General features: G+C 37.4%; 1 protein-coding gene across 1 annotated transcript in view; it reads left to right on the forward strand.

Moving 5' to 3' along the window:
- PPP1CB (protein phosphatase 1 catalytic subunit beta) overlaps positions 1-16,943 on the forward strand; it is a 29,693-nt gene extending 12,750 nt beyond the window's left edge. The window contains exons 2-8 of the mRNA XM_066316056.1: positions 68-199; positions 3,537-3,767; positions 4,117-4,221; positions 9,002-9,073; positions 12,194-12,345; positions 13,844-13,978; positions 14,604-16,943. Coding sequence (XP_066172153.1) covers positions 68-199; positions 3,537-3,767; positions 4,117-4,221; positions 9,002-9,073; positions 12,194-12,345; positions 13,844-13,978; positions 14,604-14,708 — 932 coding nt within the window. The 3' untranslated portion in view covers positions 14,709-16,943. The remainder of the gene's footprint in view (positions 1-67; positions 200-3,536; positions 3,768-4,116; positions 4,222-9,001; positions 9,074-12,193; positions 12,346-13,843; positions 13,979-14,603) is intronic.
- The last annotated feature ends 5,129 nt before the right edge of the window (positions 16,944-22,072 follow it).

Raw genomic sequence — 22,072 nt, forward strand, 5'->3', positions numbered from 1 at the left:
TCTGCATTTAGCTATTGCTGTATATCTCTGTGGTAGTTACCTTCAGCTGTTAAATCTCTCATTTCAGTAAGAGGATGTCGTCCTGGGAAGATTGTTCAGATGACTGAAGCAGAAGTTCGGGGCTTGTGCATAAAGTCACGGGAAATATTTCTTAGCCAGCCTATTCTTCTGGAACTAGAGGCGCCTCTGAAAATTTGTGGTACGTAAGCTTGATATGTGTTTTATTTAGGTGTTTTAATCCAGTTCTGTACTGGGGGGGATTGGGAGAGTTCTGAGTCAGGCAAATGAGCTAGAGTTGGGATTATGGGGAGATTTCAAAATCTTCAATATAGTTTGCAGTTTTGATTGGATTAAGTGAAGAAGCAGCTAGCACTTAGTACATTGCTGATGCTCCTCAGGCTATTTTGGAGCAAGTTTCCTTGGCAATAAAGACTGCTTATGCCCTTATCTTGTGCAAATTTTGCAACCTGTTCCTTGCTTGCACAGAGCTGGTGCTCTTCTGGTCACCATTTCAGAAAGCAGTTAGCTGCTTTTAAAAGATCCACATGTTACAGTTGCTCGCTTCAAAGCATAAATAAAACAAAGACCTTGTGAGATGAAATGCTTGAAAAACTGAAGGCATAGTTAGTCTTTCAGTTAAGAAAGTAAAACTGAATGCAGACTTAAATTAGGCTTAGTTACTTACCATGTAACAAATTCCTTGAGCTTTACAGCATGTTTTAACAAACATCAGTATTACTGTGAAGCATCAATAACAGATCTTTTTGCCTCATTAAGCCCTTACAAGATACTAGACTTCTTTCAAAGTACACTGTAACTACAAGCTTGTAAAAAAATATTTAAAAGGTATTGTAAATACTAGATTGTAATCATCCTTCAACGTGCGTAGTAAAAATAGGCAGTCTTTGAAAGCATAAAATTCCTTGAATTAGATTAAAGTGTCATAATATTAAAGGGGAAACAGTATTTGTATTTGTTACTACTTACATGTTCAAACATAGATTACTATTTCCTAGCAGATGCAATGTCTGCAGTGTTTCTTACATTAGGAGAGGATATTACCAATTAAAAAAAAACACAAACCCCAAAATAAAACAGCCAAACCCACAATTACCCACTAATGGCAAAGTCATTTTTAAATGACTAATTGCTTGGTAGGGTGGGGAGGAAAAACCAGCCCAGCTTGCCTAATGACATAAAGTTGAAGGCAAAATGCAACTTTATCACATTGTGTTTTCTTTAGACTTTTCACTGTTGTGTAGTCTTATTGTATTCCTAGGTGAAGAAAGCATGGAAACTCGGGTAGATTGTACGTTAGTCAAGGTCTGCAAAGAATAATTGGCCTACTTCAAAGTTAGCTCTTCCTCATCTGCTTAGATGGAGGCAGTTCAAAGGACTGTTAGGTGTGCAATAATCAGTGTAGCTAATGCACAGTTAAATAAGGCATTTGTTATCTTAGTTTGGATTCCAAACACAGGGAAAGTACCAGGAAGTGTCAGGTGCATCTAAATTTAATATTAGAGCAATTGTCAAAGCTGCATTTAGATAAAAGTGAAAGAAAGATGATTGCTTTCACCAAAAGCAAAATATGCAGCTGGTACTGCTTTGAACTATTACTTTTGTGTGTCCAGGCAATGCCTTAGGAACCATTATAGGATTGTCTTACAATCAAGTCAGTTCAAAATAAGCTCTACATCTCAAATGGCTGTATTTTAATGTAAGATGAAAGATGCTCTTATGTAAATGTCCGTTTTAAAATAGATATGGTCGTTAATGTAAGTCTTTATATCTGGTAGACTTCAACTTGTGCTCACCTGAAGCTCTGTTTTAAAATGTTAAGTGCCCTGAATGAAATGGTAAATGCCTTGGTCCCTTTATAAAATTGTTTCTTTAAAATATTTTTACCCATTAAGTGCATTTGCATCTGATGTACATCTATAACTGAAAGTAGTTATAGATAACTCAATAATAATATTTTCTGTAGTGTGTTTATTTGGTAGTTAATCCTATGAGTGCTGAAGTCTGGGGATTTCATAACATGGTTCTGGAGTACTAGATTCAGCATAGAAGTGATTTGTTGAGGAGTCCTCTGCGTTCTTCAGGTTGTGACCTGGAGACTTCTAAATATCAATTAGAATACAAATCATTCTTGGTGCAACATGCATGGAAGAGATTTTAGCCCGTCTGATGGAGCTTCAGGTTGTGACTGAAATTGGGTAGTAGATACTGATCACCTTTATTAAAAGGCAATTGGAAAGTGATTCTTCTCCCTGAGTGAGAAGTAGTTATGGGAGAATGCTGCCTAACAGAGGAGGTACTGCATTTTTCATGGAAGTTTTGAAGAAATATAATATAGCATGTACTCTTCTTACCACTGTATGATTTAAGAATTGAACCAGAGAGCATAGGTTTGGGAACCTTTTTTCATTTTTAAGATAAAAAAAGTTGTGTGAGTTGTTCTTTTTTCTCTTTTGAGGCCATAGTAGCTTGTGTTCTACTGGAGAATAACTCTGCTGAGCAAAGTCAGGATTTTGTCACTGAACAAGCAGCAGTAGTGAAAAGACATTTGTGTAGTGCTTAGTGTACAGGACCAGGAGGTACTGAATCTAGATAGCATACAGCTTGTACTTGAAGGCTCTTGGCATATCTGTTTTGCATCCAGTAAATCCATTACCATCACTCTGGTAATGAGTTTTCCAGCCAGCTGGAATACATTGTATGTGTGCTGCAACTTACTATAGAGCAGTTTTGGGATCTTCACCTGTGTGGACAGCTCAGGGATAGTTTAGCTTTGGCTGCTCTGATGTGATACGCTGTGATGGTGTAAATGCCACACAGAGCTGTTCCGTGAAAAGCCTAGTTAGTTTTAAAGCTGGCGGTATGAAGAGTAACATGACAGGTATTTTTCCTAAGAACAAGCTGCAGGGTTGAGTATCTTGTAAGGGATGGCAGTCTTTGTATTATTTGTTACATGCATCAAAGGAGGAGTTAGTCTAAATGCTGAGGGATGGGATTCTTAGTAACAGCAATGTTATGGGAATTGACCTTTGAAATAAGTGTACTTTTCCAGCGCAATGTTCAGTTTCTCACCAGTTTGTTTGAATTCTTTACTGATCTGTTTTTGGAGTAAGTAATGTGACTTTTTCATGATACATTTGCTTCCTGGTCATATACCTGTTCAATTAGAGATTTTCTTTCTGAACTTGTTTTAATTTGAATGAATTAAAGCTTTTAAAGCTTGGTTAGAAAGCTTATGTTTTATTGTGAAGACTTTTGTAGCTTTTGGGTTTCAGATTGGCATCACACCTGACATAGCAGTTCTGCAGATATGGTGAGTTAGTTATATCTTGTGAGTACTTCAGCTTTGATACTAGCATGGTTCTTACCTTTGTGAGGTATAGTACCAGTTTTAAAAGATAATATTAGTGCCTTTTTTAATACCACTGAATAAAAACTAATTAGCTGGCTGAAGTTCTTGACTTGTGTAAGTCTTTATGTTGCACTAATGGTAAACTTTTTTTTTTTTTGTAATTCAGGTGACATCCATGGTCAGTATACAGACTTGCTTCGATTATTTGAATATGGAGGATTCCCACCAGAAGCGAATTATCTTTTCCTTGGAGATTATGTAGACAGAGGCAAACAGTCTCTGGAAACAATTTGCCTATTACTGGCATATAAAATCAAGTACCCGGAAAACTTCTTTCTCCTAAGAGGAAATCATGAGTGTGCTAGCATCAATCGAATCTATGGATTTTATGATGAATGTAAGCAAAATCTATTACTTTTGAAAGACTACAATAGACTAATACTGTGTTTTGGAAGCATTTGTAGTAGTGACTCTTGTATTGCAAGGATTTCAATATCCTGTGAACCTGCTTTGAAACTTTCTAAAAATACTTTCTAAGTCAAGGTTAAAGTCACTCTGGAGCATTACTATTTTTTCTTCTGCTGTCCTTGAAATGCTGTTGTAAGAGATTGAGACCTAAGTGTGCTAACAGAAATAAAATCCGATGAAGAAGGCTTGCTAACATTTTTGCTTAGGCTCTGATCTGTATTGTAGGTTGGCTTTAAAAAACAGTTTTCTCTTCCTAATGTCTCACACTGTTTTTGTAGGCAAGCGGAGATTTAACATTAAACTGTGGAAGACCTTCACAGACTGTTTTAACTGTCTGCCTATTGCAGCCATTGTGGATGAGAAGATCTTCTGTTGTCATGGAGGTAAGCTGATGGCTGCTTTTAAAGGCTATATCTAAACTGATTTTGGGTTAATGCAATACCAAATGGCGTGTGGCTGTGTGTACCTGATATTTAGCTGGAGTTACTTAACCTTGTGTTGTCTGTAAAGTCATGCTTTTCTGTGCACTTGTCAGTAGACCTCATTCTTACCTGATACAAGTGGGCCTCTTGTGCCTGAGGGGGAGGTACATCTGTAAGTATTCCCATCAATGTATCCCTCTCTGAAGGTTACCTAATGGTAGAATTATTGCCTACTTTGCCACATGACTTGTTGCTGTTACTATATATCAGTGCAGTCTTCCTAACATTGGCATCCCTGGCAGTGAAGAAAGGCTTTCACAAGTAACTTTGCCTCTATACTCTTGACCTTTTTAACTGTTTCACAACAGTTTGGTGGGAGGGGCCTCTGAGGTCACTCAGTCAAGCCTGCAGCTTGAAGCAAGACATTTGTTAACAAATTCCATAACTCCATAAAGCCTTTGCTGCTAGGCAGTTTACATTCTGTGGGCACCTGTCCCAGTGCTGCCCTATTGGTGTGTTGAAAAAAATGTTTGGTGTTGATCTTACCAAGGGCTGTGACTTGTCTGAATATTGGAACTTACTTGGGCTCCCTCCTTTGTAGAACAGGCCGAGCCATGATTTTACAGGCAGTGATGCTTAACATGTTTTCAGAAGCTTGCAGTGTCAAACAGTTGACAAGAATTGCAATTATTTGTAGTAAGAGCCATCCTGCCTTTTGCAGCTGTATTTGTAATTGCCTCCATTAATAAGCAACTTCATGCCTTTCACTGAGTGGTCCAGAAATGGTTTGGTAGATGTCACACCTGTGTTGCCAGTGAGATGGAAATTAGTGGAAATGAATGCACTAATTTCTAGTTGAAGCATCTAGTTTAACACCTCCATTTGGAATTAGAAGCAGTGTGTGGCCCAGAGTTCCTGAGCAGACTCTTGCAGGCTCATGGGATCACCATCCTGCCTTTATTAAATACTGGCATCAATTCAAGAGCACTGCCTGTATGTAATGTGTTTTAAAAATGGTCTGGAGTATTCTTGCATCTTGTATTGAAAGCTTCTGCCTTCAGTGCCTGCTAGAATAAGCTTTCAGGGTCTTACGGATAATATGCTCTGAGATATTGTGAAGTCCCTGTAAAAACGTAGTTAATGCAGTAATACACTTGGGTCTGCCTGTCTCTGGGTAGTACTGACATGTCAAAATACCTGTTTGGTTACAGCTCATCTTTTATTCTCAAGCCATGTGGTGATTTTCTCTTCTCTTTAAGAAGTGGTATCTATCTTACAAGCTAGATCTCATAATTTTAAGAATGTGAGGTATAAAGTCACTTCTGCACCTAGGTAGCCAAATATCAGTGGCTAAAAACCCAGGTAATAAATTTGTCTCCAAAACAGCTCATGAAAGAATTACTGTTTTACTGTCAACAAATGTTTTTGAATTTTGTTTCTTTGGAAAACAGAGAATAAATAGTAACAAAATACTGGAGTGTTCTAGGCAAACACTTAAGGTTGGGTGGCACATAAACAAAGCAGCTTTAGCAGGTAGAGCAGAACACTGTGACAAAACTGGTAACTTCGTGTGTATGCATTTGAGACCTGAACTATGAGAAAGAAGCCTCGAGAGCTATTTTTCAAGAAAAAAGATTTCAAATTCCATTGTAAATGGGGTGGGCATGTGTAAATTAAAAATTTTCCTACTTGACTAAACAAGAGTCTATTTTGCGCATAGTATGCTTTAAGGATCTTATGAAAAGCAGTATTCACTTTGTCATTCATTGCTAATTGCCCCTTAAATCATAAGGGCTTAGTCTGTAAGTGAAATTATTGCCACTCTGAACTGATCTGCAGCTGTGAAACGAAGTGAAAAAACTACTAATGTGCTGTGTGCTCCTAATAAATGGAAGTGGACGTTCAGCACAGAAATAAGTTTTGCCCTTTTTCCACTCTTCTCCAGTCCTATGCAAACTGCATTCCAGATCCAATGAAGTAATGGACTGTCAACGCCTTTTCATGATGTTACTACTCTAATAGACACTGAGGCAGCAACACAAACCATTCAACTCTGCTGGAGGTTGAAGCTAGCATGTAGATATAAGGTAGGTGCCTTTTTTACTATATTGCGCATTTTTGCATAGTTTATTTTAAAAACATTGTCCTCTGGGATATAATAAAACTTTGCAAAACCGCATAACATAGTAAAACAAAAGGCACCTAACTTCAACCCCAGTAGGCCACCCACAATAGCTTACTATCCTGAGTCATCTCTTTTACCTAATGATGGGCATTTGTTTTGAGTTATCCATCTTACAATGTAACCCAAACCTCTCTTGCTATCCCTGTCTCTAAGTGTTCATGCTACTGAAAGGATCTTTCATTGCATCTTTTCCATCACCTCTCTTCCCGCATTCTTCATACATGTCATGATTTGTCCTTTTTTTAAGGCTGTCCTCTCAACTAACTTCTGACTTTGCTCTTTATCTCACTTCATTAAAGCTTATTCCATAACCATTCCTGACTTCTCCATTTCTCTCTGCATTGTATTCTGTACGGCGTTGCTCCTCTTAGCTATGACACCACTCTGTAGCTCTAATCTTTAGAGCACTTACATGATTAGTTTAAGTTTCTGTAAATGAAGTCCATGTTATAGTGTCATATTAATGGAATACATTAGTCTTACCACACTGGGTTTAACCAGATGAGAGATGGGAGTTGTGTTTGTACATAAAATATTGCATTTATGTAATATTTTCAGGCTCTGGAATTCTGGGGTTTTTGTGACATTAATGACAATGGACTGCTTATTGATGTTTAACTCCGCTTGATTTACATAGTATTCAAAGATTACACTATAAAAAGTAGTACATATCACACTTACTTTACCAATTCCACCCAGTCAGAGAGTGGTTCAGATCAAATTTGATGAGTCTGCCAGGAGTGATGAGAATTCTTTGTTTTCTCTTAGGAGAGAGGTGGTTTATGCTTCAGAAATACAGTATATTGAGTATACAGAAAGATTTTTGTTTGTTTGTTTTTCTTCTGTGCTTAGCTGTTGTGACAAGACAATTTAATTGTGTACTTTTAGTGCACTGTAGGTTTCAGCGATTACTTTAGTGGCAACAGCATTACAGTGAGCTTTAGCTTGTGTTTGCATTCTTACAGCCTTCCCTTAACACTGATCATGTGGGACTTTTCTCTGTAGGTATGAATTTGAGATGTTAGCCATTTCTTTTTGTGCCAGGGGAGTTAGGAAAATACTTGGGGGGGGGGGGGGGGGGGAAATGGTTAAAAAGGAGTGCAAACCTGCAGGCAATTCTGTAGGGTTTTGCTGGTTTACAGTAGTGTAAAATAGCACAAAAATGGACAGCCATGGGGTCGAGACATCATTTGTAGTAACATTTCCTTTTAAAGAATCATAGAGTGCTTTGAGTTAGAAGGGACCTTAAAAATCACCTAGTTCCAACAACCCTGCTGTGGGAAAGGCACCTTCCACTAGACCAGGATGCTCAATCTATCCAGCCTGGCCTTTAACACTTCCAGGGATTACAGATATATTTCGGGTGCAACCTGAAATGCTGAGAGCTGTAACTTCAAAGAAAGCCCCAAATTTGATGCTTATTTCACTGAGACTGCCTATTACAGTTTCTGGATGTGGTGCTGAGACCCTATGTAATGTGTGTGCAGATAGATCAGATCTGGGGAAGGGGAAGTGGTAGTCCAAGTTTAAAAGATAATTGTCTACTTGAATTTGTATTATTATTCCTGTGTTGTTGTGTTTATAGACTTTATTAATACCCCCTTTAAGTAGTTTAATGTCAGATTTCTGCCATCCTTTACAACCTCAAGGCAACAGCGTGAAAACAGTTTTAGCAAGCTGATGTTGATAGTCGGCTTTTACCATAAGGCTGCTTCAAGAAAAAGAATCTAAAATATTTATACCCGAAGAAATGTTCCTCAAGTGTGTATCAAATACTTTGGTTTCTGTCAATTGTCATTATTCTTGTAACATAGACATTGCCACTGTGCAAACTCTGATGTTAGCTGAAATTATTTTACCTGCTGAAATGACATGTAAAATAACCTTTGCAATGACAGCTTTCTTCTGTCCTGTTCAGAGTTCTGGACTGAATCAAATTGATATGGTTTATTAATATGAAATGTGTTTCATCACAAGTTAGGGCTTCATGTTCTATTTTCAAATTTGCAGCTTTCTTATTAATTAGATACCTTGGCCTAAGTCATTTAAGACACCTAGGACTTTTATTTAAAGATGACTTAAGATGCTAGCGCATTGAGCAGGCTCTCTTTCTTGCCTCTGTGCCCAAGTAGAGCAGCTTTAGGGTGTGTAAACTCCTCAAAGAGTGGCTTTGGAATTTCATACTTTAATTGTAGTTCCATGTTAATGGCTAAACTATGGAAAGATAGCTGTATCTGTACTAAGTGGGTGGGGTTTCTTTTTTTAAGCAATCAAAGTACTGTGATTTTATAATTGACTTAAGCAGCTGAGCTACAGTAGATGACAACCTCAATAGCTAAAAGGATGGTGATGAGAGCCCCTTGCTAATTTCACTTGCATTATTCTCTGTCCCTCTATTCAGCAACTTAATTGTCTTATAGCAAACTGCCTTTTGTTTATGTTGCAGTGGAAACAATGGATGCTGTGTGCCTTTGAACCTCAAATCTTGTGTTCTCTGGAACCCTTTCTGCAGGTAAAATGCGTATATGAGTCACTTGTTTTCTTGTACTTTTACAGGACTGTCTCCAGATCTCCAGTCAATGGAGCAGATCCGGAGAATTATGAGACCTACAGATGTTCCTGACACAGGTGAGTGACATGGAATTTACTGTAACTAGGTCTTAATGATGAAACAGGTTTAATCAGTTTCTGTGTAAGCAGTGTAATGATTTAACCCAACCTCTGTTCACAGTACAATATTCCTTAGTGCTTGTATAGGGTGTGACCCATGTTCCTTATGATGGCTGTGTTATCTGATATGTTAAAGGTTGTTGTATGTGGTGGTATTGTTTGTCATAGCAGAGTAGGGTATGTTTTTTGATATGTGTTTTTGGATATGTTATTCACAAGTTCCCCTTAAAAATCTTAGAAATCTAATAAAAGATAAAAAAACCTGAAGAGCTAGTTCCCCTTGCCTTGGTTAGGCACACACAAACCTTTTAGTCTATCAAAGAACATAATTGTTCAAAGTTAAACAGTAAAACAGAGTTAAATTTCCTGGGTGTTTGAGTATTTGGGCTTCTCTCTATTTGTCTCCTTCCTCATTAAATTTGAAAAATACACCTGTTACTTCACTGCAGTTGGGATTTCAGTTGAATCTATCGATGTACTAGTTGTGAAATTTTCTAATAGGTTATTGTTCTGTTTATAAATGTTGGATGCAAATTTCTAGTGCTTTCTGTAAAATGTTCTTTTGAATGGTTTAATCAGTCTTTCTCAGTGTCTCATTTATTACTGATTTTTTACTAGTGAATTGAAGAGACTGTTGAGCAGTACAATGGGTTAGTTTTTTACGTGTTGATTTAAACATGGTGTGAAATTAACATTCAGAGAGATAAAAGATCTAAACCTTTTTTTGAACAGAAGTTGTGATTAAAAATTGAAGTAGAATAATTCTGTTTCCTGTAAGTGTTCCTTAATGTTGATGCATGGGAGTCATTCAGGGACTAATGTTAATATATCTACTGTCCCTTAAATAACACCACTTCTGTGCAAGCCAGTACATACACTCCTAACACTAAGCTGCATTATAGACTGGTGAGTGATTGTTTCCATAGTATAAACTACTACATTGTTTGTCCTTTTTTGCTACTTATTCACTCAATGCATAACCAAATTTGTGTCAGCACAAACGAGTCAATCTTTGCATGTATCAGCATTCCTAGAAAAGATGGGTTTATTCAGCAGGCAAATAAAACTACTTGAGCCACCCCCACTTCAGGAATGCCCTTACAGAATGTCATTCTTGTTTCCATGGACACTCCACTGAAATCTCTCTTCTTAGTACCTCCTAAAAATAAGTACGGAGATTTTTTTGGTAAAAGGCTTTTGTTTTGTGAAGTGTTTTGTAGTGTTAAATTGGCTTTCAGAAGCAATAGCTGTGTGTGTACTGTCAGAGCTAAAATGGAATGTCCTATAAGAGGCATGTGTGCTGTGGTATAATGACAAAGGTCTACATCTTTTGGACCTATTTAAGGAAAGCAGTTTTACGTAATGGAAGTAAATTTTGTTGAAAATTAAAAATAAACTGAAGTAGTCTCACTTCCATGAAAGTTTCAAGTCCTTCAAAGCTATCCCTTTGTGGAGGGGTGCCACTTGGGGAACGTTTGTGTAGATACACAAGTTTTGGTAGATGATCATGTGGCTGTGCTGGGATTAGATTATTATCATGGCTTCTTCTAGCCTGATGAAAAAAGCCTTTACAACTTCAACTGCAATTTAAAGACTTCTTAGGACAGATTTGCCTATTGTTCTGTATGACCCTAAAGATTATTTGATTTTGGGGAGAGAATAGAAGAGGAAGCACTTGCTAAACAACTGAGACAAGCAACTTCTGTCACTTGCTGGAAATTTATGGTAAGAAGCCATTAGGGATTGCAGGGCAATTACTGTTTTGAAAAACAGTTCCTCAGTATAGAAGTAAATTTCACTAAAGTTTTTGTCATGCACTGTCTCTATTCAGTAGTTTATTTCTGGATAAAAATATTATCTAAAATGCACTTGTTCTGTTCTTTCTCTTCTAAAAACAAATAAAATTTTGGACTGTTGATAGATAGGAGTTGTGTCTGGCACCAAAGATCATTTGATAAATGTATGTAAATAAAAAATGGTCCAGTTGCACAATAGGTTTCAGACATTGGTTTGCTTGATTACAGCTTGAAGGATCTGTTGTTTAAGAAATAACATCTTCAATATTTTGTTTAGCAAGTAACCAAATGTAAATGTAAATCATACCTCTGAATGGCAGATGAAGGAGCCTGCTGACAGGTCTTTCAGATTGTGAAACAATGCTGTTAAGTATTTATATGCCTATGGGTCATCACAGGTAAAGAAAGTACAATTTCATGGAAAGCTGTGAAATGCCTTTCAAACGTTTGATGGTTTCTTTGTGTTGTATTTGGATTAGCCTGGTTCTTTCTCATGCTAATATTTATGGAAAGTTCTATGTGTGTAAAGGCATTGCAGTTGATCTAGAGAAATCTTTTGTAGTACCTGGTGTTAACTCCGGAGTTAGATGACCTTTTGTTGGCAGCAAAAAAAAAAAAAAAAAAATCTTGACCAGTGCTAAAATGCCAGAGAGGCTTATTGTCTAGCTTAGATTCCAGACTGGTTGTCACGAGGCTTTTTGAAACAGTCAACAGGGGTCCCAAGCAAACTGACAGTGCTATGTGAAACAATAGTATCACTGTGTGTTGCTGTGTTACATTTTGATTTGGTCATCTAAGGGTCCTCATGAATGGTAGGAAAGGTAAGAATCAAAGCTGTTTGTGTTCAGAAACTTATGCTACAGATTTGCTTGCTGCATTTATCACTGGCTTTGCATAGAACTTTTAAATTTACTGCAGCTTTCAAACTAGGCTTTCTTGGTGAGCTGTGAAATTGATGGTTGCCTTTTAATACACATGCACTTTTAATATTTTTGAGCTCCTCAAATGTTCACTGTGAGCACACTGAATATTACAATAAAAGATAATTTCAGGGAACTATTTGGCTCTAACTTTTTCACATCAAGGCATTTTCAGTGGTGAGGGGGGGAAACGATCTCCAGGTTTACAAACAGTACTCTTTGAGTTGCAGTTTAAGTATTGTTGCATTTGTTGTTAAGGCTTATTTTCTTTAGGAGAGTTGATCTGGTAATTACAATAGGACTGTTTTACTTCATAAAATACCTCCTAAGACTGCCATTTTCACTTGTATTATATTTTGAAGGTTTGCTCTGTGACCTGCTGTGGTCTGATCCAGACAAAGATGTGCAGGGTTGGGGTGAAAATGATCGTGGAGTCTCTTTCACTTTTGGTGCTGATGTGGTCAGTAAATTTCTGAATCGTCATGATCTGGATTTGATCTGTCGAGCTCATCAGGTATGGATTTTGTGCGTGCTGCTTCTTAAAATCTCTGCTGCTCCTTATCAGTGGTGTATAATTGGAACTTAATTTGCTCTGTGTCATTCCTAGAGAAAAAAAATCTTTTTAATAAAGGCTGTGTCCTTCTGTTGGCTCATGTTTAACTCTGTGTCTAATGTCAGTGGAGTAGAATACTAGCAATGGATTTCTCCATTGATCTCTTTTGTACTGTCTTATTAAATGTTAAACTGGTGTATGTGAACATCAGAGGTAAAGTCTCCAGGTTTAAAGGAGCAGAATGACTTGAATTTGAGGTTTACAGAGTTCTTCAGTTTCAGCAGTAGACAAGTCCCTGGTAGTTCTGGCTTAAACTACCTCTGCTTTGCTTCATCAAATACTAAATGCATTTTGACTATTTCTGCAAACAAATCTGTACATTAAAACTTTTACTGTTGCCAGTATTTTGGTTCAGCTATCTAGAGTATGTTGGCATTGATTGTGTTTCTTCCTGCACATTTCAGTCAGACTGTTTTTGCATTGTCAATCTTAAGCACACTTTTTTATTAGGTTACTTCAAACAAGAGTGCTAGGTGGACATCAAGTTTCAATTTCCTGTATAACATTTCAGTTTCATTATTTAGTCAATTTTAGAAGCTCCCTCCTGCTGTGAAACAACAATGGACTCTTTATTTTATGTCACTGTTGGGCTTGGGTACACTATTAGAACACTTAAAAGCTTTTGTTTGTAATTTTACTGCTAAAACATTAGAGAAGATTTAGTATTGATTCCACATGCTGACTGGATTTCTTAATTGCTGATCGAGATTGCTGCAAATTTCCTATATTCATATAGTTGATTCAGTCCTCTATAAAAGAAGGATGATAACATATGAAAGTAAGTGGTTGAGTGTACTAGTTGTACTACATTCTAACATGAAGCTTTTATTTTGGGAAAGAAGAAACATTCTTAGCTGATGCATCACGCTACTTGCACGATTTTAAAGGTGCGTTATGCTCTTGGGCAAGATCTGGCAGAATCACTCTTTTTTTTATACTTTTGATGCTCTAAAATCACCTACACTTGAGGTGTGTGCAATCAACACCAATTTAAGTAAAACTTCATTGTTTCAAGTTGCAGTGAGGGTGGTATCCAGACCTTGTGTGCATCAAACAAATAAGGTCAAACATCCACGCTCTGTGTATAAAGTATAAAATGTTGGGAATCCTTACACTGGCAGTGTATAATTGGACTTCAATATTTTCATAGTTGAACAGTCAGGCTGATGTATGTTTAACATTTGAAGTGTCAGACATGAGGTATGCTACCTGCCCTGCCATTCAGTGTCAGGTAAGACAAAATGAGTGAACTTGTCCTATCTGAAAGTCAAGACATAAAATACCTTTTGATGAGTTCCTGCATCTTTCTGATAGAAAGTCCAGTTGCCGCAAGATTATTTTTATTTTTTTTCTTCAAAATTTCTTATGTAAGCAGTTTTGATTTCTCTGGTGTTGACAGGTGGTTGAAGATGGGTATGAGTTCTTTGCTAAACGGCAGTTGGTCACCCTATTCTCAGCTCCAAATTATTGTGGAGAGTTTGACAATGCAGGGGGCATGATGAGTGTGGATGAAACTCTGATGTGTTCCTTCCAGGTATGGTATATTTGTGCATTAAGATGACTGTAAGTGTTGGGCTGTATGGACTATGTTACTGTGCTTGTTGATGTGCTGGTGGTTAGTGTAAATCAATATTCTTGGGCTACAGAGAGGACTGCACAGGAGGCAGGCATTTGTGAACAACTGCAAACCAACTCTTCTCCAGAAAACTGGGATCTGATGTTTTCCAAACCATTGGATATTAAGTTATTCATTTTATCCATAAGCTCGTTTCAAAATCTGAAGTTTAATTGGGTGGTGGTTTTGGGTTTTGTTTGGTCATACCTAGTGATGGGAGTACACATTTATGCAAACTAATGGTTATAGGGATCCTTTTAAGATGACTGCTTTGATCAGATTTTAGTCCCTGTTCCTTCCTGGATGTGTTTTCACCCCCTTTTCTTTCCCCTTCCCACCTCAGCATGGTGGTAGAACTAGAGGGATTTAGAATTATTGTTGCATGTAGAACTAAGAAATTTGTAGGGTTGTGATGTGATTTCCACCCCCCCGCCCCGTCTTCATCCCTCTTGTTCCTGCTGAACAATGTTTCATGTGGGCTTAAGAGTATTTGAAATGTTCTTAGTTGTTGCTGACTCAAAGGAACTTCTTTATTTTCTCTAAGATATTGAAACCATCTGAAAAGAAAGCCAAGTACCAGTATGGTGGACTGAATTCTGGGCGTCCAGTCACTCCACCTCGCACAGCTAATCCACCGAAGAAGAGGTGAAGAAAGGAAATAATGTAGAAAACACCATCAGATCTGTCAAGGACAAAACTCCATATTACAGTATATAATAAGTGTGCACTGTAAAACCATCCAGCCATTTGACACCCTTTATGATGTCACACGTTTAACTTAAAGAGACGGGTAAAGGATCTTTATTAATTTTTTCTAGTAGAAAGATGTGCGACACTGTATTGTAACAAGTATAGCTCCAAGTTCTAATATCCAGCATAGAGAGGAAAAAAATTAGGAAAAAACTATTTCAACTACATATTCACATTACCACGGTTTTTAAAGTTGACCAACATCCCAGTTAAAACTTGGTGTAATAGTTAAACCAGATGAGAGCATGATGTTCCATTTGTGTAATGTGGTCTTATTGTTGCTTGATTGCTTTTACTTTGGTTATTTTGTAGCTAGAATGATGCAAATATGGTATCTAGTCTTATTTCCTGGCTCTTTGAAATTGATATGAGGAAGGGGCTTTCTAGAACAGCCACTGATCTCTTATCCTCCCCCTAATCCCGTTTTTTCATCATAATGTCGTGTGCCCCGTTATAATGCAGACTTCATAGTACAGTAGCAATTAAAGGCAAACTGAGTCCCAAATGCCCAGACTGGACAGCTTGGCAGCCAACATACATCAAGACAGAAAAACCTGTCCTGACCTTTTAACTTAAACTGCCACATGATAAATTTGTGCACTACACTATTTTAAATTATTGACATTACACTGTGCAATGGCACTTCATTCAACTTAGATAGGACAAAAATGGTGTTTCCTATTAGTTGGTAACTTGATTAAGTGGTACCTTGGCTTTAGTTTTATTAGCATGAAACACCTTTGGCATGCTTAGCTTCCAGGAAACTTCCTACCTGCATCAAAATTCATTTTACATAGTTCCACAGAACATGAAGATCCTTATTTGCTAAGCCTTTGAAACCTGACAGTCTTTTTCAGAAAGACAGTGTGTTTAAATGGATGTTCTTCAATATACAATAAGCTAGATGATGGGTGGTGAGCTGAAAATGCTAGAGGAATGTCCAGTTTTATAGTAAGGCTTACAACACTAAAGATTCTGTCATTTGGATTTTCATGATCAAATTTCATATACTATTGTATAGACTTCTGCTTTGTAGTGTACTATAGTAGCAATAATTTCTGTACGTGCTCAAGAGTTACGCAGTATTTCTTTTCAGCTCTCTCCTTTATTAAGAGTTAACATTGGCAAATGGCAAGATATAGAGAAGATACAAAATATATAGTAAGATAAATGAAAGGCACAGATTTGTGATGCTTTAGGATGCAATACTTATTGGACACAACTACAAAAGCTTTTACTGAATACTGTTAAATTCGTAAGATTCTTTGGGGGAAGGCTACAGATTTATACCATTCTAAATGTGCATCAGTAGATGTAAAACTCTTGACTTCAGTATTGTCTTTGAAAATGTTAAATTGAAGATTCTAGTAACTTGTTTTATGAACTGGCACATTATATAATACAAGAGATATATTGATTTCTGACACAGTGAGCAAGTTCTTTAAAATGGATTTGAGTCTCTTTTCTAATTCCATTTTGTTTTAAATGCATATTTTAAATGTAGGTTTTTTCATTTAGTAAAAGTTGTCTAATTCATTTGAATGAAGTCTGACTGGTTATTTTAACATACCTGTTACTCAAAATATGTGGAGTTGGATGTTTTTTAAAAAAAGGAAATCTTGCAGTATATCTGTTACTGATTTATACCAGGCTGGTCTGTGGTTTTGAACAATGGCTTATTTTACCCCACTTTGAAGTAAACACCAGTTTCAATGCTTAGAATAAAATGTCAAAGTAGATTCCTTTTGATGTTGTTCAAAGACACTTGTTCTTGAAAATCAGTGATGAGAGCTTGTGTGAGGGTAACTGCAGTTTGTGACAAGGTAATTAATGAAATCTAATCCATAGGCATTGACATGGTAACTTCCTGCTCTAAGTCATTGCTTACTTGAGGTTTTCTTTTGCAAGTTTTGAAAATGCTGGGTTTTACCAAGTGCCAGCCTCTGTGTTACCAAACATCTGGATTAACACTTTTCCATTTTTTCTTTAGTTTCTGGAACAATGTCTTCTGTATCATAAAATGTCCAGGTGTAAAGCTGTATGTTATGTGAGTACCTAACATGCTCGCTTGTGTTACAGATGCTATGTCAAAAGAAAAATAAAGTCTTTGGGCCTTCTTCTGTGTCCTAAAGAAGTAGGAAATTTTTAGTTTATTTAATGGCTCTAGTAAGCCACATCGAGTGCTGGTTATTCTGAAGAATTGCTGGTTTTATATAACAGGAGCCATTTGGAAATTATTTGAATGATGTTTTGATTTCTGGAGAGTTGAGATGCCCGCTAGCATCCCTCATCATCTGTATGGTGGAAAACACACATGATGTAGTAATCTCAGCCCTACAGATACAACTGATGTTCCATACTAAAAGCAAGTCTGATACATAACAGAACTCGCCACTTCAGCTTACATTTACAGGGTTAATATGGATCTCTATTTTTAATACTTCTGGGAGTAGTAGAAAAGATACCTCAGTCTAATTCTACTCAGATCATTTTATCTTTCTTCCATGGAAATTGCTAGTGGTCTAATGGCTAATTTTTTTTTCCACATAAACATCTTGTCTGTACAAGCCTTAAATGCTGTGAAATAGTTTGTGTAGTGTGCTGGGAATAAACAAGAGGATTCTCAAATGGGCTGTTGAGAGGCATATAAAACATGACACTGTTTGGGATGCGTTTTTGCGTGTTCTCCCCCACACACCTTTATCTGACAGTAATACTCATTCCATGTTTATAGTAAGAGTACACACGGCACACAACCTTGTCTTGTTCCTTTCCAGTTGATGAGCATTTTGAATTTCCCAAATACTAATTTAAAGTATGCTACAAGGGGTTCTCCTGTAGTCTCTTTTCTGTTGATTGATGCAAGATTCTTGTTTTGTATCACTTTTTATTGTATGCTTTATAGTGCTTAGTGTTTTCTATGCATGGATAATTTGAAGGAAGAAAAAGTTTCATATAGTTGTGGTTGTGCTGCTCTAATACCTTGAATGCTATTTCTGATCTGATGTATTTCCAAAAACTGCTGTAGAAACACTGTTAGGGTCTTAAACTAGTGGATTGTGTTGTGTTTGCTGCATCTAGACACACAGGAATACTTGCGGCTACAGAAGTCTGAATTGGTCATTTTGCTTCCAAGTTAATTGCTAATTGCAAGTGTCTGCTCAGGTATCACCAAGTTTCAGGATCCTGTTACGAAGACAATCTCCGTTTGTACTGTGCTCTCTGTTGAGAGGGAAGCCAGTAGGTAGGTGTGACACAGCTTGCAGCATCCCAGTGCTGTGCATTGCTGTGTACTTACTTGCATTTCTTGTACTTCCTTGCTTAGGAAACTCTTGGAAATTCTTCAGATCTGCAGAAGGAAGTTGCTTTTGTCAGTAACCTACATCTCTGTTGTAAGCTTGTTTGATCATAGAAATCCACTTTGCTGTGTTTGTGCCATCAGTCAGAACTGATGGGCAGAGAAGTATTTTATATGAAGAAGTGTTCCTGTCTGTGGCTTATCTTGGGATAAGTGTAAGTGGGAACTCTTAAGATTGAATTGCCAGAGCTCTGTATGATTAGTTTGGGGCTGGGAGACACTTTTTTTTTTTTTGCTCCCTAGCGATAGAAATATAAAAATACAGTATTGCTGTCGAATATGGTTGAACTGAAGGTGATCTGAGAGTAACTGTTCTGGATAGCTGGAGTCTTCAGAATTTGTACATGACAGACACAAATATTCCATGCATGTCCTTTAACATAAAACTCAGAGAACAGAAAAGGGATTCTGCTTTGTAGAGGTTTATGTAGAAACCAATTGTAAAAGCCTAGTCTTTTAAGTACTGAACTTCTTCCTGTCAGGCTATTAAATTTTGTGTCCATGGCTGGTGTTTCTGGGATTGTCCTTAGTGCCAGGTTGATTAGAGATGAAGTTACACAAACTCACCTGGTAATATTGCAGCTTAGCAAAGAGCAGACACAGTGGTCCTGTCAATGTTGTGTTGTTTTTGAACTCATTCAAATTGCAGTGTTCATGATTGGTATCCATCTGCTTTGGAATGTACATGAGGATAAATGCAAATATTTGACTTCAAATGAACTTGTGAAAAAAGCAAGGATGAGAGAATGTCTCCTTATGCTGTGGCAGAGATGACAACAGCACAGTCAAATGTATGAGTCCACATGGGCTAATACTCTTTAAAGGACAAGGGAGAATTTTTTGATACAAGTCAGAGTTTGCAATAAAGTTCATGCACAGTGTCATTCTTGTTAATAGAAGGAACTCAGTGTGTCAAAACCAGGATTGGGACATTTAGGCAAAGACCTGAATGGGTTTTTTTGGTTTTGTTCTGTCACTTTTTTTGCTTCTGCTAATTAGCAACAGAAGCTTTGAAGTTCATTCTTAGTGCAACTCTATACATTTTTCACCTGGATTGTAAGTGGATTTTGCTTATCTTGTTCCAAAGGCTTACCAAGGTTTTGGGGACAGCATCTGACCAGGTGGCTGCATGCAGCTCATGGGCTTATAACCAAGCATTCTCACTGCATGCACCAGATGATCAAAGATGAAGGACCCTCAGGCCATGTTGGCCTGAACACTGAGAAACCATGTGGCTGGAACTCGGTGTCGGATTAGTAAAGAAGTTACGCAGATTTAGGTACTTGTTTTGGGTTTGCAAAATTCTCATCTATGCATTTCTTGAACTGGTAGTGCCTGAACATCTCCCCTGCAGAGCACTCGAGGTGTTGGGAAAACAGCTAAGCTGTCTGGCTACTTGTTTTGTATCATTGTGCCTTGCTAAAATAAATAATAATGTTAATGGGTAATGAGGACACTTCATTCTTTTTCCCAGTATCCTGTTTCAACTCATTAATGTCTGCGTCTCTGTGTCCCAATAAATGAGACTTGAAGGACAATTCAAAATAAGCGTTTGGTACAAGCCCTTGCCAGTACATGACTACAATAATCTTTTCCAACAAAAACTTCTTGCTGCCTGAAACAGTCAGAACAGGTGCAGCTTTAAGCAGAGTATATGCACTGTCCATGGCCTAGCACAGCCCCTTTCCTGAGTTCCACTGCCTTTGCTGACAGAATCTGCAGCCCAAGCTTCCTTTTAGTCTGCTGCAGACAAAGTCTTAGAAGCAGCCATATCAGAAGGCAGGTGATAACTAGATCTAGCTGCCAGTAAAGAACAACAAAAACTCTTGTATCTTCAGGTGAAGATGTAAGCTTTATGTGAAAAACAAAGAGCTCGTAGGCTGAACTGTAGAACTGAGCACCACTTGAAAAAAATCCTCTTTAAATAGCTTAGACATGCCCAGATGTTAAGTTTCAGTGTTTTAACTTCACCCGAGTTAGTGTTCAAGGGAGGAGGTAAAACAAATAAGGATTATAGTTTGTCTATTCTTGCAGATAGTTCATATTCAAAAATAGTAAATTATATTTGCAGAAAGCAAAATAATTAAGCTACTGATTTTTTTTTTTTTTTTGGTAGAGAATTTTCCTTCCTCCTATTGGTTTGAAAGTTTGACTCTTCAGGGTGCAAAAGAGGATGGTGTGGATGGATCCAATTAATTATTAAAAAGGCTTAACCAGAAAAAAATAGTATCTTGAGAATGAAACTGGTGCAGCTCATGACATTAAGCAGAGGAGTGCACAACACTGATGAATGCAGAGGACAACTATGGCGAGTGAATATATTCCATTGTAAGTTCTTCTCCATTGTTTTGAAGTCCCAACAAATGTAATGTGAAAGTAGTTACAAGTATTTCATGTTGTTCCTTCTGATACCCAAGCAGCATTTCTACAGTTGCCCATGTAACTCACTGTCTTGTCAAATTTCTGGGCATGTATAAATCACTAGTTTTCCATTAGCTATCCCAGAATATTTCATTTTTGTATTTCAGGTTCCTGTTCCTGGGTGGCCGTTTGCAACTTCCATGGAAGTTGCAAAGAGGGAATGCATAACACTTTCATGGAATAATGTTAGAGGGAACATTGTAGGAGAATTGCATTTTAATAGGCATCTTAGCTGCACCTTAATTGCATCTGATTTCCAGGAGACTGAGTTAAGAAAATTAGCTAAAATACTTAAGGCCCTTTTCTTGAAGCAGTACTGGAGAACAAATACAATATTTAATTCATACCTACTCAAGGCTCTTACCTAAAGGTACAATAAATTACTGACATGGTAGGCTTAGATGCTCTTGCCTTGCCTTTACCACCTAGAGTAAGGATACATACTTTTTAACTTGGTCTAACTTGTATATACTAATACCTCTACAGTGATTTAGCACAGTTACTTAATAAAAAAAAGCGCCAATCCAGTTGGTGTAATTGTTTTTTCTTGCTCCAATTGGTCTGGCATGCAGGTGCCATCTAGTGGTCGAAGGGTAATGCATGGAAAGCTGTTACTGCAACTGCAGAACTGACATTTCTTCCATGTTTATCCTCTCTTGTCTCATGTAAAAACCTTACTCCTTGATCAGTGCTGGAATATATGCAGGGCACATGGCTTCATAACAGCTGAGACCTTGATGTATTGAAACTAGACTTACCTCAGTTAGATGTACAGATTTATTTCCCAGAAGTTTTGCAGACTTTGTGAGATCTCAAATTATCTGAGGATTCTGAAGAGGGTAGTGGGGCATGGAGACAATCAGAGCTCCCATGAAAAGTGTAGAAAAATTAGTCTTTGTCAGAGGTGAAGATTTCTGGATTTCTCCCCCCACCTCTAGAATCTTCTGTTTTCAAGGCTAACCAAGTTTGGGGACATTAGTAGATTATCTGCATTGTTTTCTAGTGATTGGAGAAGGACTGGAAAACATGTAAGAAAAAGTAGGAAGTATGTTTAGGTCTTGTGTATATCAAAACTACAGAAGATAAAAATCTATTGGTTTTGGCTTTTATGTGGGATTTTAATTGGGAGATGCTATCAGAATAGGGCTGGTATTAAATTTTGACACCTTACCTAACCAAATATTTTATTATTTGTGTTTCTTTTAGTTACATGATTATTCTTCATTCTACTTATGGGCTTGGTGTTACAGGCATGTACTGCTGAAAAGAGATTTGCACAGTTTAGACCTGCGTTGAGGGAATCACTTGATATTTGGCCAGGTTCCACTGGTTGTCTACAATGAGTTGCTCTTGAAAAGGTGTACCTACACCAGTTCAAGGCAGTTTTGTGGCATTGTAGTGAATCCTCCTGATTCTCCTCGTGTACTGCTTTGGATTGCAGAGCTTCTGCTCTTGTATGCAAATTAGGTCTTTAGGGTTAGTTT

Source organism: Sylvia atricapilla, chromosome 3 (assembly GCF_009819655.1).
Source record: "Sylvia atricapilla isolate bSylAtr1 chromosome 3, bSylAtr1.pri, whole genome shotgun sequence".
In the NCBI taxonomy this organism is placed as follows: Eukaryota; Metazoa; Chordata; class Aves; order Passeriformes; family Sylviidae; genus Sylvia; species Sylvia atricapilla.